The 26,488-nt window shown below is 48.9% G+C and overlaps 1 protein-coding gene across 1 annotated transcript in view; it reads right to left on the minus strand.

Moving 5' to 3' along the window:
* Positions 1-1,931: 1,931 nt before the first annotated feature.
* The window catches only part of C1H4orf50 (chromosome 1 C4orf50 homolog), a 50,987-nt gene continuing 26,430 nt past the window's right edge, over positions 1,932-26,488 (minus strand). The window contains exons 9-14 of the mRNA XM_059165641.1: positions 21,640-21,813; positions 17,068-17,124; positions 14,719-14,901; positions 8,860-8,908; positions 7,207-7,331; positions 1,932-2,598 (exon numbers count right to left, since the gene is read on the minus strand). Of these exons, the coding sequence (XP_059021624.1) occupies positions 2,353-2,598; positions 7,207-7,331; positions 8,860-8,908; positions 14,719-14,901; positions 17,068-17,124; positions 21,640-21,813 (834 nt within the window). The 3' untranslated portion in view covers positions 1,932-2,352. The remainder of the gene's footprint in view (positions 2,599-7,206; positions 7,332-8,859; positions 8,909-14,718; positions 14,902-17,067; positions 17,125-21,639; positions 21,814-26,488) is intronic.

The raw sequence follows: 26,488 nt of genomic DNA on the forward strand, positions 1-26,488 counted from the left end.
TACTTAAAAGCCCAGGTGGGGCCCTTTCACAGTAGTAGGGGGGAGGCGGGGATGTGCATTACCTCGCCTGGGTCGGGGCTTCCCCGCTGCAGAGCCTGGCCAGCCACCGTTGTCGTTCACTGACAGCCCGTCTGACAAATTTTCTTCCGCAGCAGTCGGTGCTGGCCCTCCTGGCTTCTCTCCAGAGGCGTCAGGTCCCTCACGGTGGTGTTCTGGTGTGGGGGGTTGAGAGTGGCTGATGCCAGCTCCAGGCACACCCAGTTCCTGCCAGATCCTGCTCAGCCTCCCGAGCAGGTCAAGTCTCCATGCCCAGGGACATCAGACCAGACTGCAGAGGTGTCCCTGTCCCAGGGCTGGGGTCTGTGGCTGAGGCCAAGAAAATGCCCGAATCATCCATCTGCCATTGCAAAAGTGCCCCCAGGGGATCACAGCACGAAGCCATGACCCAGCTTGAGGGGACCCGAAGTGCCAGCCCCAGGCACCTCACCGGATGAGTAAGTAGTTTCTGGCTTCGGAAAATGATTTATGATGGAATCACCATGTTAGGCTGCAAAGATCGCCCTGGCTTCCGGTCCTGGGCTCCCCCAGTCGGCTCTCTGCTGAGGCCCTGAATATGAGCCAAAGTGGGGGGGGGTGGGCAGGGAGCTTTCCAGTGACAGGACACAGCGCACCTGACCCTGGAGACGGTTCACCCCTGGATGGGGCAGCTTAGCAGGGCGGTGCAGCCGGCTGGGCCCCAGCTTCACCAATTGGATCCTCTCCTCATCACATTCCTGATGCTCAAAGCTGATGGCGTTGTCCCCAGATAAAGGCAGGAAAGGCAACATTGGAGGAGGTCTCACACCATTAGTGACCACTGGAGATCCCCAGGGCGGTAGTGGTGGTTGACCCAGCGAGATGACAACAGTGTTTTCCCACATTGGGGTTCCTTGAGCACTGGTGTTGGGGCGGCAGGACTGCCTGGAGGTCCTGGAGGACAGAGATGGACTGCATCTTCTTTGTTTCTGCTTCCTAGTGCCTCCCAAGGACCCTTGCAGGGCCGTTCCCACTGAATGCTCACTGAACAAATGGTTGGGTAGGTCTGCTGGCAAATCAGTCCAAGGGCAGGGGTATGGCTGTGATCACCTATTTCCAGCCTATTGGGCTAATCAAGAGGGTAGCAGCTCAGCCTGCTGACAATGGCTTGATCGCCCTGGTTTTCATACGTATCAATGGCTTCCCCAGTTTCCCGCCAAATAAATCATTTGTTTCTGTCCCTGTGGTGTGGTTAGGTATAAAAGATGATGACATTACAGAAAGCCAGCTGAAGGGTATGGGGGAACTCTGTACTTTTCAATGTAAAAGTTAAACTACATTAAAATAAAATCTTCATGCTTTGACTGCTACCCTGGGCATCCTAGGTCTCCTTCCTCATCTCTCAGTGACCACAGCTTCCGGAAGGGAACAGCACTAGGAAGGTAACCCTGACCTTTTAGACATCAAGTGTCTGTTGAATGATTGGGCTTATTAGAAAGTTCTGGTTGGTTTTAATGTTCTAAAATTTCAAATATATAATTACTTAAGTCAAGAATTTCTGTTAGTAGACAAAAATCTTTTAAAACAACGGCGGTGGGGCATGAGGGTGGTTCTCTGTGGCTGGCAATGTTAGGAGCTATGGGACCAGTCTGGGCTTCCCAACCCCGGCACCATTGACATTGGGTGGGACAATCTCTGTTGTAGGATGCTGTCTTGTGTATCGTGGGACTTGTGACACCATATCTGGCCCTGTCCACTAGAAGCCAGGAGCACCTCTCCATTAAGACATCAAAAAATGTCTCTGGGGGCGCCTGGGTGGCTCAGTGGGTTGGGCCGCTGCCTTCGGCTCGGGTCATGGTCTCGGGGTCCTGGGATCGAGTCCCACATCGGGCTCTCTGCTCAGCAGGGAGCCTGCTTCCTCCTCTCTCTCTGACTGCCTCTCTGTCTATTTGTAATCTCTGTCTGTCAAATAAATAAATAAATAAATCTTTAAAAAAAAATGTCTCTGGACATTGCCAAATTTTTCCCTCTTTGGGGAAAATCATGCCCAGTGGAGAACCATCGGACCCATCATTCAATAGGTTTGGGTATAGTAAATATTCTCTTTGTTGCCTTAACATTAGCCCAAGCCAGAGCCCTCAGAATGTGCGAGCACAGTCCAGTATTTCTCCAAGCTCTGACAACCAACAGACCCCCCCCAAGCCAAAGGCAAAACCACTTGCCACTGAATGAGGGTTTTGATTGCTACCAATTTCTTAAAGCAGTGTCTGAAGGTTCGGCTTCAAATATTTATGGAGTCTATGAAACGGCCCCAGAGCTTGAGTGGTTCTATTAAATTTATAACTCTAGAGGTGATTTATGGACCTGGGAATTGCTGCAAATGCTTTGCCGAAGCTCTTTGTGGAAAGCCAGGATCCTCGCAGGACTCAGGAGCTCAGAGGGTGGCAGGAGGCCATCGGCTTGGGGGACGGGACAGGAGGGTCCACCTTCTTCTTTCAGGGACTGTGAGGGGAGCGCTGGCTCGGCAGGGTCTGCAGCCGGGCACACGCCAGGAGCAGGCATCCACCCTGAGGGCAGGGGCAGCTGGAGGCAAGAGCAGAATGAAATGGTCTCTGTTTCTATGTGTTCATAAAAGCCCCCAATCCCACATTCATCCAGGGAAGAGAGGGCAATGATAAGGAACATTATAGGTCACTTTCTGCGCCTCCCACTAGGGCTCCTCCTGCATCGCTCACTTCCTTCCATGACAGTTCAGCGAGGCACACCACATCTTCATGGTGCCGCGGGGGAGGAGCCAAGGGCTGGGGGGTGGCTCCCACTACGTCATCCAGCAGGCGTCTGCCAAGACAATCGCTTATGGCTGTCCCCATAGAGCAGGTGTCTGTTCTACGGTTTCTGGTTCGCAGGGTCGAGAGAGGGTGACCATCCCATCAGAAGGAAATTGGCATCAACGAGATGCCAACCTCATCTACGTAGCTTTGGCATGACTGGCTCAATGCCCAAACCCAAGCCACCCGACCTCAAAACCTCACACTTCCTGGAGCTCCCCCAGCAGTTTCTCAGCCCTTCATGCCCAGCATCATCTTTATAACATGCCATCCTTGCAAATGACAGGAAGGAAGGACCCCCGTGCTCAGCAGTACAAGTCCTACTTCCATCCTTGTTCAGTCCTCCAGTGGATAGACTCGTGGGTCTGTGCTTCACTGGTCAGACAGGCAGAATGGAGCAAACTTCTCCAGTGACCCCAAGGCGGGGACCAGTGACCAGTGGGCCATGGTGCATGCTCAGCGCCCTCTCAGCATCACCCATGGAAGCTGGCTGAGAGAAAGGCAAAGCAAGAAAGGAGAGGGGGTAAGGGTCACTGAGCACCGCCCTGTGGGCCCTGCCTGGACCAGCCCTTCCCCCACAATGCTCCCCACCCGGGGGGCGGGGGCAAGCAGACAGACTTCCAGGCAGGTCCTCTGCAGAGATGGACCTGGAAGAGCAGCCCACACAGCTGCCAGGGGAACTTCCCCCAGGAAAGAAGCACCCACTGCACACTGAGAAGTAGGAAGCCTTCCTGGAGGAGGTGGTATCTGAGCCAGACTTTGAGGGAAGGAGTGGGATTCTGAAGTGTTAAAAACCGAGGGTCATTCCGTGTGGAGTAATGCACTCATGGAATGCAAACAGAGACTTAAGGAATCTGGACTTGTCATCATAATAAGAATAGTTTAAACCTTATGAAAACACAGATTTTGTAGGAAAGGGGCATATAATATTTCATACGGCTCAACCTACAATGGTGAACATTTACTGAGCCCCTGTGATGAGCCAGGTATCATGCTGAGCAATGTATATGTATTGATTCATTCAGTCTTGAACCCAGAGAGGTAACTAATATTATTATCCCATTACACAGATGAAGAAACAGAGGCGCAGAGAGGTTAAGTGACTTGCTTAGGACCACACAGTCAATAGGAGACAAAAATCAGTATTGGAGCCCAAGCCACAGGGTATCTCCCGAGTCCACACGTTCACCACTACAGTCTGCTGCTAAATACAGGATGGCTGAAGGCTCTTCAGTGGCCAAGTGACAGGATCACGGTGATGTGACATAGGGACAAATATTTCTTCAATCGCCAAAGGTTTACCACAGCCTTCTCAGGATATTTTTGTGCAATTTTAGGTTCCTCGCTGCTTTTTTTTTTTTTCCTGGATTTGAGCTCAACCATAAAATAATAGAATTTTGACATGTGATAAATTTAGTTACTGTCCTTCAAAAATGACCTCATTTTGCTGACAGGTCACTGATCCCCCAGTGTAATTACCTAACAAATGCATTTTCCCCCACAGGAAGCTCTTACCCGGAGCCAGCCCATATCCACAGCTTGCAATCTGCTTTTCTGCAAGGCAGAGGGCTCTGTTCCTTGACGTCCTTTACAACTGAGCAGAACTACACCTGAACTGGGGGTGTGGGGATTAAGATTGCAGTGCTGGGGGTGAGGGCAAGTGGCCTCTGTGACCTTCCAGAGAAAAAGCCACCCAGTCCCTCTCTCCAATTATTCATGAAGGCCTGCCATGGTCAGGTGCTGGGTAAAGCATGGGAACAGAAATGTCAACATCAACGTTCTGTCAACTCGAAGCAAAGGCATAAAAATGTCCTGTGGGCTTGAAATTCTGTCCAACCAAGGAAGGGTTTTCATCCAGTGGCATCCCAAGTGCGTGGTGATGACTTTGAAGAAAGTCAAAAAGCAATGGAGACTCCTGGAACCATGCGAGTGTTGAGGCGTGCTTTTCACCCATTCATTCACTCCATTTCTGCTCTGACTACTTCCTTAAGAGGACCGCTGTCAGTCTCCAGCCAGCACCACCTAAAGCACACCTTGGAGGGGTTTCTCCTCACTGAACTCCAGACTGGGCTGCACTGGGGGCAGGAGGGACTGCTCCCATCTCCCCAGGGAAGACCCCACTTGATCTGGTCCCACCAGCTCCAGGACCAGCTGCCTGGATGGGACCTCAGATCTGCCACTTGCTAACTGTGTGGTCTGGGGTGGGCTGTTTACCCCCTCTGCTCCTCACCTTTTCTCATAGGTAAAGGGAGCTAATGCGGATTCCTATTTTGTAAGCCCTTCATGAGGACTGGCAAAGCCAGTGCATTGTACATAGTAAGCAAGCATTGAAGAGGCAAGAGTGGGGGTTTTCTTTCCCATCGTTGTTCTCATCCACATCATCACTGGGTTCTCCTAGACTCCTCTCTATGCCTTACTCTGTGCTACAGCTACATTTAATGGCTCACAGTTCCCCCAACCTCTCTATCTTTGGTTTGGTGGGCACTGTTCCCTTTGTCTAGAATGCCTCTGACCTGCTTGGGACAAGCCAGGCCAAAGATCAAAAGTCAGAGTAATTTTCCGAGAAAAAGACCAGAGCTGGAAAGAAAGTTTTCATTCCTAGGTAATAAACCTATAGATGAGGAACTTAAAATGAAAGTCACCAGTCAGAAAAAAAAAAGAAAGAAAAGGTTTAAGAAGGTCAGTAACAGTAGCTAGCATTTATTGAATGCTCTTCTTACACCGAGCAGAACAGTGTGCACGATTTTGCTGACCTGTCTCAACAATTCCGAGAGAAATACTGTCTCCAGGTTTTATTTTTATTTTTTTGAAGGTTTTATTTATTGGGATGCCTGGGTGGCACAGTCAGTTAAGCATCTGCTTTCAGCTCAGGTCATGATCCCAGGGTCTTGGGATTGAGTCTAGCATTGAGCTCCTTGCTCAGTCGGGAGCCTGCTTCTCCCTCCGTCTGCCTCTCTCTCTCTCTCTCTCTCTGACAAATAAATAAATAAAATCTTTTTTTAAAAAAGGGTTTTACTTATTTGAGAGAGAGAAAGCACAAGTTTGGGGAAGGGGCAGAGGGAGAGTGAGAAGCAGACTCCCCACTGAGCAGAGAGTGGGGTTCCATCCCAAGACCCTGAGATCAAGACCTGAGTCGAAGACAGATGCTTCACTGACTGAGCCACCCAGGTGTCCTTCTCTCCAGGTTTTAGACAAAAAAATCAATAATATTATGGAGGCAGGAGAAAAGCCATAGGAAGGGCCAGTAGAAAGAAACCAATAATAGGCTGAGATAAAATGCTAAGAATAAGATTGGTTGCCTCCTGAGTCATGGCTGGTGTTTTTTTCTTTCCTCTTGAGCATCTCTCTTATTCAGACACATATTCTGCCCTGCTTCCCTGATTTTGTGCTCATACTAGCAGTAAGCGTATTACCCTCATGTTACAGACAAGGAGGTGTCAACACAGACCCGTTAAGTATTCCGCCCACCATCACACCAAACAACAGCTGGGGTTTGAACTCAGGCCTGTCAGACTCCACACCTCACAACTAAAATACGTCTTGTCTGGGAAAAGAGAGGACTCCTCTGGCTAGAACTGGTTAAGACAATTTGGACTGAACTTCCAGTAAGTACTGGAAAAACAGGATGGAATATTACTCGGCATCTATTTAAACCATTCAAGAGCTACCGAGATGGTCAGGATCTGGGGGACTAAAATGGAAAATAAGGAGACAATCCAGGAGTAGGGGGCATGGCCGTGTATTTCCCTCCGGTGAGGGCAGAGCCAGTGGTTGAGAGGCAGAAGGCTAAGTGGAGCTTTTGAGAGCCTTATGGGACTGACAAGGGCCAAGGATGAAAGATGCTGATAAACACCACAGGCTTCTGGTCGGGACCCCCAAAAGGCTATGCCCAAGGAGTAAGAGTGAACAGGAAAGAAAGCAGACCTTGCAAATTCTGAAACTCATCTCTGAACCAGTTGTGACATGAAGAATGGTCTCTGTCCTGGCATCATACCCGTCACAAGCAAAAGGAAATCCTTTCTGGAGGAAGACAGTATCAAGAAGAACCTCAAATGATGTCTTTAACTTTTCATACATGATGTCCAGCACTCGATGAAAAATAACCAGGCACAGAACACGGGACTTGACCAAACCCACAAATTAAAAAAAGAAACAATAGACAGAGACTGGGAGGGGAGATCAAGGGGTCTCTCTCTGTGGGGCTGGGCATTTTCCAGCTTTCAACCACATAATGGCTTTTTGGGTATTACTCCATGATAGTTCATTGATCTGTATACTTACAAGTTGAGTCCTTTTCCATATGTGTGTTATATTTTTAATAAAAAAGCTGATCTAAGAAATTAGATGACTGATGTGCTCTCACCTTCAGAGAATGCAGTCGAGCCGTCTGTGCTGGCCACTCAGCCTTGGGAACAGGCCAGGACTCTGAATGCAGAGGTCTTTGGATGAGGACACTGTCCATTTTGGGATTCAGGTGGTATTTCTGAGCTAGAAGAGAGTATTCTCAGTTAAGCCTCAATCCAGAAATCTATTTTAAAAATCAGCAAGTTCCTGAGCCTTGGAATAACCTTTCCCAGTCTCTGTCATTCCAAGCTCCCCAAATCCCATGGCAGAGGCCCTCTTGCGTTTCCTCGAACCCTCACATGCTTCATTCATACCTCCCTGATGGTCCCACCATGGTGATGGGCATCCTAGAAAACTGACTGCCTGTCTCAGCTTTCCCTCCCAGCTGCCAGCTCATCCAACACAGGGACCACCACCTCTGCAAGCCAACCCATCTTTGTGAACCCTGCAACACTTAGTGGGGGTCTGGTACATGGCAGCCTTCCAGAAATGTTGAATGCACAGGTAACCCAATCAATCTATCACATCTCCTTCTTTTAAAGGTGAGGAAGCTGAGCCCAGAAAAGGAAGGGCACTGGTATAAAATAGTGGCAGATACAGGACCAAATGGAATTTATGTTCTTCCAGCTGTGAAAAGAGATGTCCACTCAGACTGCAAGGATAGGAGGGGAAGGTACAGGAGGACAGGCCCAGCCTGACCAGACAAAGACAGAGCAATATCTCTCTTTTTGGGTCAGGCCCTAGACAGTCCTGAGAAAGGTCCTATCATCCTTCTTTAGAAGATAAGACTCTGGGGCTCAGAGAGCTTAATTAACTCATCCAAGATTACACAGCTGTAAGTACAGTAAGGGAATTGTTAGGTGAGCAGCTGCCTAAAGTCAACACCCTCCAGACTTTCTCCTAGTACCTACTGAGCCCCCGGTATGAACATAAACGTAAACAAATCCTTTGATGGCCTCCCTTCCCCCATGTTGGAAGCACACTGCGCTTAACCAGGGAAATTCTGCCTTCCCCAGGTAGCATCTTAATTTCCTTTTTCATAGTAAAAATAACAGAACACAAGCAATCACCCTGTTACCATCTTTCTAAGTAACCGCCATTAGAATTTGAGTTTATCTACTAATATAAGTTGCCAATCATCCACTTATAAGCCCATAAGATGTGCTTATCCAGCTTTATCTGTGCAACCATCCCAAACATTTCACTCCCTCCCTTTTAAAAATACGGAGAATATCATCATTTCTATGGTATCACACGATGCTTAGCGGCATGATTTTAGTGATCAATATTTTGCAGAGTCTACGGGCTAATTAACAATGCTGGAGAACGCCTCCCCCGACCACCACCAGTTTTTCATTATTAGAAACGCGCTGGCATGAATACACCTGTCCACTGAACTTTTCCACACAGAGAATTAGTCACTTAGGATGAATTTCCAGGAGTGAAACTACAGGGTTGAGGAACTGGGCCACTTCTGCAGAGGTGGTATTTTTCCTCTTGTGTTCCGCTTATATCATGAAGTGAGAACGCAGGGCCAAGTGGGGAAGGAGAGGGGGGAGAAAGCGGGCTCCCATTCTTCAGGGTCCACACTGGACCCTGGCCCACCTGTCAGATCATCCTGCTGACTGGGACCGTGTCAGAGCACACAGTCCTAATTGAGTATCGCACTGACCTCTTACAGCAGCTGCCTTCTCGGGCTCAATATCCGGTTGGTGGCTGGTCTGGAAGAAAAGACATCTCAGCAGTTATTCTGAACGGCTCAGGAGAAAAAGCCTCACGCAGGTGGCCGTGACTGGAATGAAGCAGGCCGCTCACCCCTCCCTGCAGAAAACACATTGTCTGGCCAGATCCACCCAACCCTCCTCTCCCTGTGACCCACAAAGGAGGGGGATTCGCTCTAAGGGAAGACAGGTGCAGGAAAACGATTGCATTTCCTATACCCGAATTAATTCTCCAAACAGAGCCTGTGATTAATGTGTTTTAGAAAGTGCTGTTGAAAGTGGAAAAAAGGAGGGCAGCTGGATGGCAGAGTTTCCAAGAAAAATACTCTTTCTCCAAGAGGTCCCGCCAACACCTTGCACAAACTGATTGCTGAGCGACCCCCTGGGATCCCAGGCTTAGGCGCCCAGAAATTCAGGTCAGGCTTGAACCTGAGTCCCCTGCACCACCCCATCGACTGAGTGGTGACCCTCCTGGATCCCATGACCACACGGGGCTGATAAGAGGTGAGGTGGCAATAGCAGCTTGGCTAGTTGGCCAGGCAACCCCTGACTGGTTCCACAAGATCAGTGCTGGCCTTCAAGGTGGGTCAGATTTCAGACCAGCGGCCCAAAGCGTGCCTCCTTCTGGCTGTTTCTTGTGAACCAAGGGCCCTGTATGCCGTGTCACTGGGATACCTTCTTTCCCCCAATACCATGTCCACCAAGCAGTCACATAGGCTGGGCACCTGCCTGAGGACCCCAGCGCTTGCCCTCTCTCTCCCTCTCTTTCTTTGGTGACCTTCTATGTGAGTGTCACGACCTCATTCTAATGTCCCCTGCTGTATGAAGGCTTCCCTGACTCTACCTGGCAGAGTTTACTCACTGGCCCCTCCATGTGCTGTGCTGTGACAACTGGGCCATTTGTCACCTCTAAGGGGGATTGATGAGTCCAGGGACTAATGCCCAAGGGCACAGACTATGGCTGGACCATAACCCACACCACACTTACTGGAGTCTTCTGTACTGTGCACGCTCGCTGTCTCCTCTTAGTGCTTGGCACTTACACCCCTGGAAACACTGTGTCTTCCAGCACCTTCACTGTTCACACCTCTGTGCCCTCCTGCATGCAGATCTCCGGGCCTCAAGCACCTTCACTCTGTCCTTCCAACTATCCCAAACCCTCTATATCCTTCCAAGCCTGACGTGTGTGTCTCCTCCTCCAGGAAGCCTCTTCCCCATCAAGTGTCTCTCCTCTGCTCACTGCCAGTGCTCCAAATGCATGCTTCCCCTTGCTCCCAGTTTTAGAGTGTGTCTCATTCGATGTAAACTCCTTCAACATGAGAATGAGGTTTCCTTGACCTTCATATCCAGAGCAGCCTCAGACCCGTCCCACTGGCTTCCACGTGGCACTGTATTCAGCATGTGATTAGGGTTCTAGAGACCCTCCCCTGCTCCCCACTCCTCATGTTTCCCACCAGCCCGGGGAGGCTGAGAGCCAGGCACTCTCAGGCTGAATCCTGGTTCTGCCTCTCACCAAGCCCAGGATCTTGGCCAAGTTAGTGGAACTCGAGAGCCTTGCTGTGTCCATCTGTAGAATGGACACACTACTATGTCCGGTGTGGGGTTTTGTTGGAATACAGTGAGAATGGATGGCTACTGAATGTTCCACTCACCCGCCCACTCAGGGTACAAAAATGCACCCTATGTGCTCCGCTCCCCCTGCCTCTCTCTCCATGAAAACTTTTGGGGTAATGTTCTAAACTTCATAAAAAGCAAAAGAGAAAATAATTGCCTGGATCCTTAGAGGCCCAAGCCTGGGGTCGTTGATTTAATGAATTAGGGGAGTTCAGGACTCCAAGTCTCACTGCTTCTTTTTAAGGTGACATCCATTTCTGAACGCCCATATATAGAGCTCATTGACAATACCCAGAGGAAAGCAAGCTTTTTCCAGAAGGTGGAAGGAAGAGGAACAAGCAGGGCAAGAGGAAGGGAAACAAGCAGCTCCCTTGCCTCTTGCCCTAGTGACCTCCATCTTCTTGAGGCTACAGTCCAGATGACGCCCCCACCCCCCTGACCAGTCCCTGTCCACGCCTGCACTTTCAGCTCTGAATTCCAGGCTCCAAAACTGTGAGAGCCCCCCCCCTATCAGATTCTGTTATAGCTGCCCCAGTTAACTGAGACTTACACATAGCCCCGAGGAAAAGGCACAGGTGCTCAGAGGGCCAAGGCTTCCCATCCATCACCCGCCCCACCAGTGTGAGGAAATCAACTCGACAGGCGGTGCATACTGACCTGAAGGACCTGCTGCAGGTGTGAGCCCCTCCTCCAAGAGCAGGAGAGTAGACAGACATAGCAATGTACCCCAGCCTGCTGGCCCCACGTGTGACCCTGCCCAGCTCTTTGACTGCCCTGGGCCTTGCTTCCCCACTGATAAAGCAGGCTTTGAGAGGATGAAGTGAGCTAATCCATAGAACATGCTAGTGCCAGGGAGGGCTGAGTCTTGGCTGTCATCACCATGCCCAGTGAATAAACGAATGGCAGCCCATCCTCCCTTGGATGTCTGGGGTCAGGGTGGGTCTCCTTCCCCAGGCAGGGGCCAGACAACCTGAGTCTCCAGGGTCCAGCCCCTCCCAGGGATGTTTCCACAAGGCCACCCTTGGCACATCAGACGGCCCCGATGCCCAGCCTCAGTGCTCCCTCTGCTCCAGTAAATCCCCCTGAGCCCACCCATGACTCCCCAGCCAGCTGGGCAGGGCTCCCAGGCTGCAAGGCAGGGTCCACAACCAGCATCAGAAATTCCACCTGTGTTCTCTGAAATGAGAGTTGGTGTCCGCAAAGCCCACATCCTGCCTAGCTGCCCAGCAGGAGGAACTGCCACCACCCCCTCAAGGGCCTCGGTGCCCTCCCAAGGCCCTGCTCAGCTGTCTGGCCCTCAGTTCTCACGGCCCAAGTCACCGACTGTTGAACTAAATGAGCTGCCACGTGCACAGCCTGCGTGGCACCCACAGCCCACGTGCCTGTGGCATCCACCATCCAGAAGCACAAGGACCTTGCTCCGACACCGACGCTGGCTCCTCGCTTACTCAGAAATGAAGTACAGGTGATCTCCCACCCACTCCAGTCTCCCACTCCTGCTCCCCTCAGCGCCCAGCACCTCCAGCCAGCCTGGAGCACCACCCTTGGGTTCTTAGACATGTCACTGCCTAGAGGCTGCACCCTGGGGGCTGGCCATCCAGCAACATGAGGGACCAATTCCCTGAGGACATGGGATGAGCCCAACCCCAAGCTGCGGCCCAGATCCCCAATAACGCATGTGCACCCACTACACTGCCCTTCCCATGTCATTGCAGTGGCTGGGCCCAGAAGCCCCCTGCTGGGGTCAAAGGCCAGCTCGACTCAGCCAAGCTGCTTCACACCGAGAAGCCCAAGCTAGAAAACTACCCAGAGATGTGTGTCTTTGAGCCAGACTTAGAACCTCTGAGCCTCAGTTTTCCTAACTGGGTAAGGGGTGATGAGGTTCCTTCCCTGCAGGAGGACCCCCTGAGTGAGCTCCACGAAGCACAGGGGGAAGTGTCCATGCACCGTAAGGGGTACACCTTACCGTCCCCCCACCAAGGCCATACAGCCAGGCAGTGGTGGAGCTTCCTGACTCCAGGGTGTGCCCTCTTGACAGCCGCCCATGCGAGGACCAGGTTCCTACCCAGTGGAATCCCCTGCATGGGGTGTTTAACAGATTATCTGTCTTCAGGTCAACTCTGGCACATAGGCTGTACTGTTCCCAATTTACAGAAGGCAAAACTGAGGCTCGGAGCATGTAATGGTCTGCCCGCTTCACTGCTTCTGCCCAGCACTTGGTACCAGGCCTGGGGCATGGCAGTGGGTGCTAGGTATCTGTGGATTTTGTTGTTTGTACATGAAACAGTGAGACGCCCCACTACCCCACCCAGTAATGAAAATGGGGGGTGTTCTTGGAAAGCAGAATTGTAAAGTAATGCAAAATGAGTCAGGGCAGATTCAAAGCCACATCAGAACAGTAGAAGCTTTTAAGTAGCCATGGCCTTCAACAGGTCTTGGGGAGACACCCTGGCCCAGCAGGAGGCATGTCGAGGTCCTGGGAGCACATCCTTATAGGAAATAAATGATGCAGGCTGATGGTACCATTAATTCTCCTTGTTCTCATCCCAGTCTCCAGAAGGAGATTCTGATTGTAAACGTTTAATGACTAACAAATGAACAGAGGAATGAATGAATGAAATTCCAGACAACTCCACCATTTCAGGGAAGAAATACATGCTGACATTTTTTTTTTCATCCATCCATCCAGTATATCAGCCTGCATATGGTTCTAGTTCTCACAGGAAACTGATAAATTAGTGGTCAGGTTTATACATCAGTCTCTATGAATTTGGTCATTGTAAGTCAGCCTATCCGATCCCAGAGAACATTTCAGTTCTACGTTTCAAAGTAGCTGTTGGAGGGTGGGGCTCCCACCACTATGAGGTCCCCTCAGCACATAGCCAGCTGGCCCTCGCATGTGACACCTACTACATCCCATACCCTGGAACTCTGCTTTTCCTCCTGCTTTGGTCAACACAGAGACTGTGCCAAGTATCTCAATAAGCCGCTGACTTCTTTCCTCAGCCCTATGCTGGCTCTGAAGAGACTTGAGCATTCGTGCAAAGAGATGAGCACAGGACTGCGAGTCTGGGACTCTGGACTCAAATTCTGGTTCTGAACCAAGTCACCATGTGGCCCTGAGTCTCCAGGACTTCACTTCCTGGGCTGTACTGTGGCTGGCTGGGACGAGGGGGGCCTCTGACGGCTGCCAGGGAACAGAAGGGACAGAGAAGGTGGGACTTGCAGAGCTGGGCTGGGAAGGGCCAAGGAGTGGAGGAACAGAGCTGGTGTTAAGTTGCCTAGGGGGAGCGTGGAAATCAGGGCCGGCTATGTCTACAGCAGGAGCTGCGTTTGTTGGGGTGTTGCTGGCTGGTCCCCAGGAATGAGGTTGTGTGCCTGCCTGTATGTGAGGGGGATGGGGGACAGCCTCAGCTGAGCACCCACTGTACCAGGCACAGAGACCCCAGGTGCTGCTGTTCAGAGCCTGACCTGGGTGAGAACTGGCATCAATGACCATGCACACTGCCTGGGGGCAGCGTGACCTTGAGTGAGCCTTCCAACCTCTCAGAACCTCAATTTCCTCTTCGGATGGCAGTTAGGAGAGGAGATCCTCATTCAGTTAGCTCCTGATTTCATTCATGCACAAGTATTCCCTGAGCAGCTTCTCTGGTCCAGGCACTAGGAAGCCAGAGATGGTTATGAAGTTGCTGAAGAAGAGCTGGCAAAGCTCCTACAACAGCAGGGGAAACTCCCTCTGACATGCCACAGAGGGCAGAGGATGTGGTGACCTCTGTGTTCAGCGGGACCCAGGGAAGTATCCCTGGACAAGGTCACGCTTGAGCTGTGTCTTGAAGGCTGCGGGACAGACCAGAATCCTGCCAGGGAAAGTGGTGAGTGCTAAGGCCCTGGGGCACACATGAAAGCACCACCTGGTGGAAGAAACCACCCAGTTCATGCAGGACCCTGAACTGACGCTATTTGTGTGTCTGTCCCCGGCCTCGGGCTGTGAGGCCTTTAAGGGTAAGGACACCCAGATCAGCCTCCTGCACCCGCTGGGAGCATAGGTGACACCACGGAGCAGGAGTCTTGGGCGCGTTCTGGGTGGGATCAGTGGGCAGAGGGAATGAGGAACAGTTCAGCTCAGGCAGGTGGGCAGGAAACTCATGGCCCCACAGCTCCCACCAGAAGAGGGACAGCGGTGTCTGTAGAACTACCTCAGAGAGCCCCGAAGCCGGGAAGGTGGCTGCATACTCGGCCAGCGCCACGTCGTCCACCATGGTCTGTGCCATCTCAGAGAGCAGCTGGTCCTCCAGCCCGTGTCTGCGCAGCTCCTGAAGCAGGTGTGTGATCAGGTGGTTCCTCTCCCGGCACTTCTGGACCAGGGAAGCCAGCTTGGCCTGAAAGGGTGGGAGTGGAGACATAGCCAGGTAGGTCCACCAATGCAGGACACCCTCTGGGGCTGAGCGGTTGGGCTGGGCTTGGGGCAACACATTCCTGCTCTGCATTCCCCAGCACAGCCTGGGCTCAACCCTCTCCCTGCAATTCCTCCTGTGCCCACAAGCCAGAAACTGCTTTGAAAAAAGTCACCACACTGTTGCACTCCCTGGGACTCCCCCACTGCTCTCTGGATATGGAGTTCAGGATCAGGGGTTCAAGAGTGTGGACTCCGTCACTGACCAGCTATGACCAAGCTTCTCTCTAGACCTTGACTTGCTCATCTGTACGATGGGCATCATTTAGGGCACCAGGATAGAAGGGGCTGGTGTCCCTCTCTGTCTGGCTCCCAGCTCCTTCTATCCCAACAGTTGATATTATACTTGTAGGTCTGTCTCCCACATAGCTTGGGAGCTCCTTGAGGTCGGGGTGACACTGCCCTGGATCCCTGGGCCATCGCTGGGCCATCACTGGGGACAGCATGGCCCTTGGGAAGGATTTGTTACATGGATGGTATGAGTGAGTGACCCTTCCATGAAATGACCTCCCACATCTGTACATGTCTGGAGGGGGTTACAGACTCTCGTCATTCAAGACTGGCCCCAAGTGAGTCTCTGTCCCTTCTGGGGTGTGCTCTGCTCCATCAGAAGAGGAGGTGATGATGCTTTCCTGCCAGGACTTCCTGCCCTGAGGCTTGGGCACATCCCCCAGGCAGTGGTCCTTAGGTGCCCCATACTGGCAAGAGGGCAGTATGGAGGTTGGGGGTCTCAGCACCCTTGGGTGGGGCTCCCCAGGTCCCCTGGACCACACCACCCCAAAACATCAGGGCCTCGTGCATTTGGCCTGCATCAGCTGAACATAGTAACTGCAGCTCCCCCTACAAGGCCTTGTTCGTGGTGACAGTGACTTTACTGGGCTCTTCATGACCTCCCAGAGGGACCATGTGGCTGAGGGGAGCCTTTGGCCTCAGACAGAACTGCATTCAAATCATGGCTCTGCTACCAAGTAGCTCTGTGTGACTATGGGCAGGTCACTTCCCTTGTGAGCCTCAGTTTTCCCCATCTGTAAAGTGGGGCTCACGTGCCCCTTTCCTGCCATGTTGCTCATAGACCTTAGAACAAACTGTGTGGAGTCCCTGGCATAAGGCAGCCTTCGTAGTTTACAAAGGATTATGGTCTTTGTTTAAGTAAAAGGTACAAGGAAATGATTAAAAAAAGGTGGGGGCGGAGCGCAGAAGCTTCACATTTTCATAGGGCGTTAGGGTTGCTGTTTCCACTGCTGACATCCATGGGGTGTCAGAACAAGCTTTGAGTGGGAATGAATGTCACGCCACATCACAACCGTAGTAGACCCGAGCCTCTGACAGATGTGGGAGCACTGGGAGGGAGAAGGGCTTGACGGATGGCGTGGCTCACAATTCTGAGTTAACATCTAAGGAAACCAAGGACCCAGCATGGGTGGGGCTGGTAAGTCAGTGGGGCCAGGGCCCCCTCTGTACCCCACCCAGAGACTGGACAGAAAAGGGCAGGCCCTCCAGGTGCCCTTCCCAAATTCGGGTGCCATATCAGAGGTTTCCAGCAAATGACACATCCGAATGGCAAAGAACATTTGGGCCATGAGGGCTACTTCTGGGAATCTGTCCTAAAGACATGTCAGGCTCTGTAGGGAAAACCCTTCTAATAAAACGTGTGCATCATAATATTTATATATAAGAAGGCAAAAGAGGGCGGGAGAGGGGAAGACGGACAGACAGACCTGACCATGGATGGAGCAAGGGCCCCGGCAGCTTTATGAACTACAGCATTTGGTGTTTCGTTCTCCAGCACGAACAGCTGATTCGGGGCTTGGGACAGACAAGGACAGCCTTCCTGGATTATTCTCCAGCAGGAAAAGCAGGACACAGACACCACAGATGTGGTGGGATCTCAGACACATGTAAAGTATATCAGAAGAAAATACACGAAAACTCTAGACTTGAATGGGAATTTGGGGGTGATATTTCTCTTCTTTCCCATGTGTGTATGTGTTTTTTTTTAAATAATAAAGATGGACTGAAGATCTAGAATGGGGAAATATGAACTCTGTTTGTTTAGAAGAGACATTTCATACTGATCTCACAGACATAGTACCTTTAAAGGAGCCACAGCGAAATTGGCCTCATGTTGCTTTTTCTGAAGCTCATCAAGCTGAAAGAGAACCAACATGTGTGAGAAGGCTGTGTCCTCCACACACCCCCCTGCCATTTACACCACCAGCATCTCCCCAGGCAAGCTGGGCTCAGAGAGGTTGGCTCTACTCCCCTCTTTTCCCACATGGGCTAGTCAGTGAGGCGCAGGGACCTTTCCTATCCCCGGCTTTGCAAGACCAGAGGAGGAAGGATGCTCTGAGCTCTGCCAGACGGTGGCTGTGGGACCACCTCTGTTGCCTCTTCATTTAGGCAGGAAGTGTTCCCAGATATACCTTGCAGAAATGCCAGAGTCTTCTGGTGCCGTGTTTTTAAACCTCCTGGTATCCGAGCCCAACACCCTGGGTCCCAATACTGGCTCAGCCCCTCGCTAGAACTGTGACCTTGTACAAATCACTTCTCTCTCTGCCTCGGTCTTCTCATCTGTAAAGTGGGAGTAATATTAGCGTCTACCCAATGAGTGAGGATTATAGCAAGGATGCTGTAAATCGTTTCCTATAAAGTGCTTAGAATACCCGCTTAACGCTCACGGAATGTGAACCGTTATTACTGTCTGGTGTGCGCATGTCAGTGAAGAAGCTCTGGACCTTCCAGCCGGGCCCCACACCCCGCTGAATGCCAGTGAGTCATCCCCACTGATGCTCGGTGGAGCACAACTGCCCAGCCAAGTCCCGTCTCAATTGCTGACCCACCAAATCCTAAGAGAGAATAAGACAGCTGGTCTTGAAGTCCTTCTCCTTCCCCCTCTTGTTCCCTTTGTAGTCAGAACAAGAAAACGACACAAATAAAAATCCTTCTTCCTCTTGCCAACCTCTTCTGATCTCTCACGCAGGTCTCAACCCTGCCTATTCACGACCAGAATGCCAACGTACGTATACATACCTAGGAAATGACACTATTCGAATGTTTTACGTCTCAGTTTTGTCACTGAATTTACAGTCCAGGTGTTATTTCTATGTCAATACATACAAACTGATCACATCCACTTAAAATCTTGCATATTATTTCAGCATAAGGCTGAAAGGTAACCTATTGAACCCATGCTTTAGGAAAGTGTATACTGTTTCTTTGCTTTCCAAACAAGGCTTCACAAACATTCCTATATGGCTCTTTTGGCGTACCTTTTGGAATGTATTCAAAGTGTAAAATGCCAGCTCCAAGCAGACAGTCTTCTATTCAAAAGACACTCAGTAACATTTGCAGGCTTGGAGTCAACCTCCTGCCTCCGTCGTTTTAGGCAACAGTGTGAATGTGGCTGCGCCCTGTGTGCTGGGGCGTTTGCAAGGAAAAAGTGAATGAGAAGAAAATGAAAAGACAACAGATGGGAGGGAATATTTGCCAGCCACATATCTAATACGGGACTCGTATCTAGAACATATACAGACTCTTCATCTCAACAACAAAGAAATAAACCACCCAATTGCAAAATGGACAAAAGAACTGAATGGTCGTTTGTCCAGTGGAAGATAGATGAATGACCAGGAAGCCTGTGAAAAGATGCTCAACACCATCGGCCACTGGAGAAAGACAAAGCAAAGCACACGGAGCCAGCACCTCATGCCTGCTGAGATGCTCAATCCCACACAGAAGGGTGTGAAGGTCCCTGTGCTCGTGGAGAGTCTGGGGCATCTGTCCATGCTGATGGGACTGAAGAACAGAGCTATCGGAGACCAACCTCAAGGTTGAAGTGCCCCATTGTCCTATGACAAGAATTTCATCAGAGAATGGAAAGCTAGCAAAAAAGAACCCAATGGCCAGGGTCTAGGGGGAGTGCCTGGGTGGCCCCGTGAGTTAAGTGTCTGACTCTTGATTTTGGCTCAGGTCCTGATCTCAGGAGATCTCAGGGACTGAGCCCTGTGTCAGGCTCTGTGCTCAAAAAAGAGTCTGATTCTCCCCTTCCTTCTCCCTCTGCCTCACTCCTCCCTCCTGCTTGTGCTCTCTCTCTCTTTCAAAAACAAAACAAAACAGGAAAACAGCTAAAATAAAATAAAAATTAGAAAGACACAAACAGAGGGGCTTCTGGGTGGCTCAGTCGGTTAAGCGTCTGCCTTTGGCTCAGGTCATAACTCGGGGTCCTGGAATCATCATGTTCCCTACTTGGGGGACATCAGCTTCTCCCTTTCCCTCTGCTGCTACCCGCCCCCACCTCCCGCTTGCGCTTTCTCTCTCTCACTCTCTCTCTCAAATAAATAAATACAATCTTTAAAAAAATAGAACTAAAGGGAAATTCTAGGACTGTAAAACACAATACCTAAAATTAAGAACAAAAATAATGAGTTTATGAGTAAATCTGACTTCCTGAAGAGTATTCACTGGAAGATGGGTTAGAAAAAAACACCCAAACTGAAGAGCAGGAAGAAAAAAAACATTGAAAACTATGAAAAACAGACTATAAAAGATACTAGATATGGTAAAAAGTTCCTGCATATGCAAATGGAAGTATATGCTTCACAGATCAGTGACAGGAGAAAAAAAGTCCTACTAGCTTCCTTGCTACATACACAAGGAGGGAACAGCGAGGAACATTCCCTGTTCACTGCCTGGGCTTTGGAAGTGGTATCAGCGCTGGGAAGGCTTTCTGTAATATGGATTAAGAACCATCACGACCCCACTCTGGGCCAGTAATCCCAGTTCTCTGAGCTCTTGCATATAAACAGGAATATATATATTAATGGTAATAATCACAGATCCAACAACAGGTGAATGAAAGTCACTTCCACCCAATAGATTACTGCACAGGCAAAAAAAATACTGGGCCCAAGGTTTAGGAGGCAACAGACATGAAACTCTAAGTATAGTGTATCTGGTTATACAAAGAACGCACGGGAAAGGAGCCAGAGATGACGTCACAATGTTGATGGTGTGTTTTTCATCCATCAGATTGTCAAAAACACAGAAGTGATAACATTCTGGGTAACAAGTGTGGGTGAACACATACACTCATTTATTCCTGGCGGAAGCATAAATGAGCGCTGACTTTGGAGGGTTACTTGCCCTTCTGTATCAAAGTTAACTGCATACCTCTCCTTTGACCCAGTAATTACTTTGCTAGAATTTTACCCCTTGAATATGTAGCAGAAACATATCCCAAGTCAAGAGATACAGAAACACTCACTAAGCTTTGTTTGTAAAGCAAAGAAACAGAAACAATGTGGATTTCCATAAACAAAGAATTGATTAAGTTATGGTTTGGCCTTACGAAAAAATAATAATGGATTTTTTTTTTAAATGAGGTCCTTTGTATGTGTTAATATGGAAATAGCACCAAGATTTTCTATTAAATGAGGAAACGAACAGGGTGCCTGGGTGGCTCACTCAGGCATCTGCTTTTGGCTCAGGTCATGATGTCAGAGTCCTGAGATGGGGCTCCATGTCATGCTCCCCGCTCAGCAGGGAGCCTGCTTCTCCCTCTCTTCCCCACCCATGCTCTCTTGTTATCTCTTTCCCTCTCTTTCTGTCAAATAAACAAACAAATAAAATCTTTTTAATCTTTTTTTTTTTAAACTTTAAATGAAAAAAATCAAGACGTGGATTATTTTTTGTGGTATAATTTCATGTATGTCTACACATTCACACATTCACCGAATGTGAATACATAGGGTTAAAATAAAATACTGGTGCTCAGAAGGGGTTGGGGTCAAAGTGAGGAAGGACTTTTTTGTTGTTGTTTTACATTTTTTAAAAAATGAGATAATTATAGATCTACATCCAGTCATGAGAAATAAGACAAAGAAATCCCTTGTATCCTATGCCCTGTTTTCCCCAAGGGGAACATTTTATAAAATTATAATATATTACAACCCTATAGTGTCAATTATATTGGAACAATCTACCAATCCTACTCAGATTTCTCAGTTCTGCTTGTCCTGTGTGTGTGTGTGTGTGTGTGTATGTGCTTAGTTCTGAGTAATTTCATCAACCATGAAAGTTCGTATCTCCATCATAACAGATAAGATAATGAACCTTTCACATTGTCAAGGATCTCTCTGCTCTTATAAAATTGCTCTCACTTCACTACTACAGAGGAAGGGCTTTTATTATGTAAGATGTGAAAACCAGTTAGACTTTCTAGAAAAACCCATGTATATTAGTTTCAGATAGAGCAGACATTAGCTTGTGGAGGGATTACAGGTCTCACTTCCTTCCCCATACTGATCTTTACTTTGGAAATCTCACAAATACTACCAAACTGCTGGGAATGGTGAGATCTGGCCTGATTCAAGTCCTCAAAACTTCCCAGAGGGATGCCTGAGTCAGGTGAGGTCATGATCTTAGGGACCTGAGATTGAGCCCCACATCAGGGACCTGAGATTGAGCCCCACATCCCGCTCCCTGCTCAGCGAGGAGTCCGCTTCTCCCTCTCCCTCCCACCGCCCATGCTCACTCACTCTCTCAAATAAATTTTAAAAATCTTAAAAGACAATACAAAACAAACAAACAAAAAAACCCAAAAAGCTTCCTAGAGTGTGGGCCCATTTCATTTACGGGCGGGAAAGGAAGTGGGGCTCCAGCCTACCTGGCCCTGGAGCTGCTCCCGGAGGCGGGCGGCTTCCCCAAGTGCCTCCTGTAGCTGGCGGTGGGCGGATGTCTGGTCTCTGAGTTGGCACTGTAGGGTCAACACCCGGTGCTGGAGCTGCCCCACGCGAACCCTCAGGTCCTCTGTCGGGGGGTCTGCCTCTGGGTCCCGCAGCTGTGGAAATCACCCATCCGATGGAAATGCTTAGCTTAGCTTCTAAGTAATTTGCCTTAGCAAATAAAAGGACATGTTTTCCTTCTTAATTTTTTTCTTCTGGCTTACATTTTTTTCTCAAGTCAAAGATTTTAGAAAATAAAGGAACAGAAGTCACCCCAAACCCTATTAGCCAGAATAATCACTGCTATTATCCACACATTTTTTTCCAGTCTTTTTGCAATGCCTGTATGCATGAGCACATGTGAGCCTGTGGCCCATCCTGGGTTTTTTTTTGGGGGGGGGGGCAGTGTTGGGAGGGTCTGGAGAATCACAGAATAACATTCTGAATGTGATTTTCAGATATATATATATTCCGATATATATATATCTTTTTGCACATCTTTTCAAAAATATGCAAAATGGCAGGGCGTTCCAGAATCTGTCTCCATCGATTTCGGTCACCACTCTGCTAAAAAAAGGTATAATGAATGGAATTTCAGGTTCAAATCCAATTACTAGATACTTATTACATTAAAGCATCCTCCATTTATATAAAGCAGAGGATAGTACATTTTCCCCCAAATGCTTTTTCTTAAATTAGTACAAAATGGTCTCTCACTCTTTTGGGGCTCAGACATGAGCGGGTTTCATACGGATGTCATGGCGAATTTCCAGGAAGGCAGAAAGATGTGAAGGAGAGGCGGTGTTGTATTCAGCAGGGGTGTTGAATAGTAGCAATGCCCCTAGCCCCAGTGGTTCTGGGTTCTAAAGTCTTATTTTTTAATAATGTCCATATACACACACAGGCAAGCATATATAGACACAAAAAGACACACACATAGATTTTCTCTAAAGAACAATTAACAGACCATCTATATCTTTGGTATTCTGCTTTTCTTGCTCAGTGCCATGTCAGGAGCATTTTTCCATATTATGAAATAATGTTGAAAACATCACAGTGAGCATACGTTCTAAGGAATGCTGAATGCTCAAGGCATTCTAAATTTGGCTGCTATAATTGGGGTGATCATAAACACCCTTACATGTAACAACTGGATGGACCTCTGAGTCTTTCCCTGAGATCATCTGAGGGGGGTTTTCTGGACCCAGGGCCTGAGCATCATTAAGGAACCATTTCACATGCTACAGTGGCTGATGAAGGTGCAGCTCTACTAAATATCAGGCTCATTTTTGCAGGAGCCCAGAGCTCAGAGGCTTCTCACACTCCCTTCCTTGGGCATGGCAGTGCACCCTTCATCGAAAGCAGTTACCCTGGGAATCTGATGACTTGCAAAGTTCATCTCTTCCTTGTGCTCTTAGCCTGGGGGTGAGCAGGGAGGAGGGGCCTGAGCCACTCTGCTGGGAGAGGCCAGAGAGGCCGGTGCAAGGGCAGAATCAATGCGCCTCGCAGCTGGTGAGGCCTCCCCCTTGTTAGGAAAGAAATCTGAGAGCAGAATGTGGTTTTCTTCTAATTAATAGAAATTCACAGAGCGTGGGCCTAAGATGCACAGGCTGGGCCCTGTCAAGAACAGATGGGTGCTCCCGATGGTTTCATGAAATCCAGCTCTCAGACTTGCAAAACAACTTGGCCTTTCTGGGAAGTTTGGTGCCTTCGCTGCATCCCCTCTCCAATGACTGGGACGAGGGGTTTGTCCCAGGGACCCTTAGATTACGTTCTACTGGCTCTCCCAGTATGTTCTAAAGAGAATGGACGTGTGGGGTAGGGGCCAGCCCTGCCTGCCACATGGGATGGCACCACTCAGCAGTCTTGTGAACGGCTCACGACCCACTTGCTCCCAAACGGGAATGATCGGTGTGGGCTCCAGCCACATGTGTCCTGAGGGTTATGGTGCCCTCGGGGAGCTCTGGTGGGGGAGATCGATACAGAAATAGGCCAATCGGTACTGCACGGTCAGGGGAAGCTGGGAGGCACTAAGCCAGAGACACCCACTGCCATCCAGCACTGGGGGATGGAAATATGACCACTGCTCTCTGGGCTGGTCAAGGGGCATGTGAAGCCGTAGTACCTGTTGATTCCCAAGGTAGATTCCCACCAGGACCAAGGACACACTGTGAACGTGCCATCACGCGTCCACACGGAGCCCATCTGCGGCCCTGGGAGGCACTGCCCCCCCACCAAAGGAGACCCCAAGGGTGAGTGGCAGTTCCCAGGAGAAGACTGGGGAGCAGGAGGGGCCCAGCAAGGATGCCGGAGGGTGCAGGGTGGGATGCAAACAGCTAAGGCTCCCCAGGCCTGGATTAGAATTCACCAGAAGGAGTTGGGACTTCACACCAAGTACAAGAGGAAGAGACAGAAGGATTTTAAGCAAAATAGCCACACGATCAAGTCTGTGACTTGGGATGATGAAATGGGGACACTTTCTTGTCCCTGCCTCCTGTACATCAACAAACCTCGTTTCCTTCAATTCTGGTTTTTGTCTGGAATCCTCCCTTCTTTTAGTTCCAAATTCCTCAACTCTGGCATCATCTCTTGGCATCATTTCTTGACTGCAAAGTTGTCTTGACTGTTTCCCTGCATCCCCCTGGCCCTTTTCTTCCCAGCAGGCAGTGATCTTTTTACAAATGAATTGAACCACATTTTTCTCCCGCTTAAAAGTCCCTAGTGGCTTCCCATTGCATTTAGAAAGTATCATAACTGGGGTCTGCAGGCCATCTGAGCTCTGCCCCATCTCACATCACTGTTGCCCACGTGATCCTGCTGCACTGCCTACTTTCTCTTTCTGTTAGCCAGGTTCATTCCTACCTTGGGTCCTGGTCACTTCCTTCTCCCTCAACATGAAAAGCTCTTCATCGGCCACCCCTTTCCCACCTTGAAATGCTCAACTTTATATTCCTCTCCTCAGGGTCTAGTTTCTACCAGGTCTGACCAGCTGATTGGACAACTACAAAATCTGGGGAAAGGCACAGAACAGTTCTTTGCAAGCACTGAGTGGCGGCCAATGCAGGCTACAATCCTTGAGGGAAAGGATACACAACAAGGCAAGCTCCATATTTTCCCTGGCTTTCTCACTGCAGCATTTTTCAAACAATGGGTCAGGAGTGGGAGCCCTAGCTGAGAGGGGTGGTCCTGTTCAATGGGGGACTCAGAGGCTGGAGTTCAGAAGTGCTCTGATAGATGGGTCTGTGGAGCGAAGGAAAAGAAAGGAGAGAGCCAGGCACTTTCCTAGAAATGCACTTTGGGTCCTTGGCTGAATCCTATGCTGAGAGCACAGTGCAGCACTTGGAGGCCTAGCCGAGAAGAGAAGCTGGAAGGCCAATTGCTGAAAAGACTTCAGAGGTCTCACACTACTACCAAGAGGGCAGAGTTCTGGCTGAGCCCAAACTGGTGTCCTCAATGACTGGTTAGGAGACTCAGTTACTGCTACTGAAAGGCCATGCCCCAGGAGCAAGGTCCACATTGTAGAAGGAAAATCAGACCCTAGGACTGGATCAAAACTAACATACATCTGCACAGGAATGATCTGGTTTGCTGATCATTCCACCATCTGCCAGAGCAAAGTGTACTCAGCATTGTCTAGTGGGAGATAACAGATATCTACCAGATATCCTACATGATGTCCAACATAAAATTTTAAAAAAATCACTAGACACATGAAGAAGCTGGCAAGTGGCACTTAATCAAGAAATAAAATAGTTGATAAAAACAGACCCAGCAATAATCCAGATATTGGCACTAGCAGAGAAGATGTTCAAAATAACTATGATTATATATTTTTAAAACTATAAGAAAGAAGAAATGAATGAAAAGATGGGAGTATTTCAATAGAGAAAGGATCTCGTAAAAAGGATAAAATGTATATTCTGGAGATAAAAAATAGAACAAATGAAATTAAGAACACATGGGATAGAATTACCAGAAGATAGGATACAACAGAACACAGGTCTAGTGACCTAAACAATAGGTCAGTAGAAAATTCAAACTAATACACAAAGCTTAAAAAAGGGAAAAACAGAACAGTGTTAAAAGATATGGGATATAATAATAAAAAAAAAAAAAGGTCTGGATTCTAGGAAACAAGAGAAAAATAGGACAGAATAAATATCTGACTATATAATAACCCCAAATTCTCCAAGTATGATAAAAGACTTGATTCTACTTGAAGGAGCTCAGAAAAATCCAAACAGGATAAATACAAATAAAATCACACCAGGCCCATCACAGTCAAATTGTCAAAACCCAAAAATAAGAAGGAAATCTTAAAATCAGTCAGAGATAAAATAACACACTTAATTCAGTAAAACAAAACCAAACACAAAAACCATGACAAAACAACCCATTTTTGAACAGAAAACATGGGAGCCAGAGGCAATGCAATGAGATCTTCAAAGTCCCCTAAGCGGGGGAAATCTCTGCCTACCTAAAATTCTGAATCCAGCAAGGGGGAAAAAAAATATCTTAAAATTGGAAGTTGGCGTTTGTTTTCCTAAAAAAAGACATGCAAGAGAATTCAACACCGGCAGATTCTTACTCTGAGAAATGACAAAGCTCTTCAGGCAGCAGGAAAACGGATCCCCGGGAGTGGGAGTAAGAATGAATATCACAGGACCATGTGGAGGTCCAGGAAATGTAGAAGATCATCACTTGTCTGGAATAATAATAATAACAATGCCTTATGCAGTATCATCAATGGGCATAATACATATGACAAAAATGAGGAAAAGAAGAAAGAAT

Source organism: Mustela lutreola, chromosome 1 (genome assembly GCF_030435805.1).
Source record: "Mustela lutreola isolate mMusLut2 chromosome 1, mMusLut2.pri, whole genome shotgun sequence".
NCBI classification, from domain to species: domain Eukaryota; kingdom Metazoa; phylum Chordata; class Mammalia; order Carnivora; family Mustelidae; genus Mustela; species Mustela lutreola.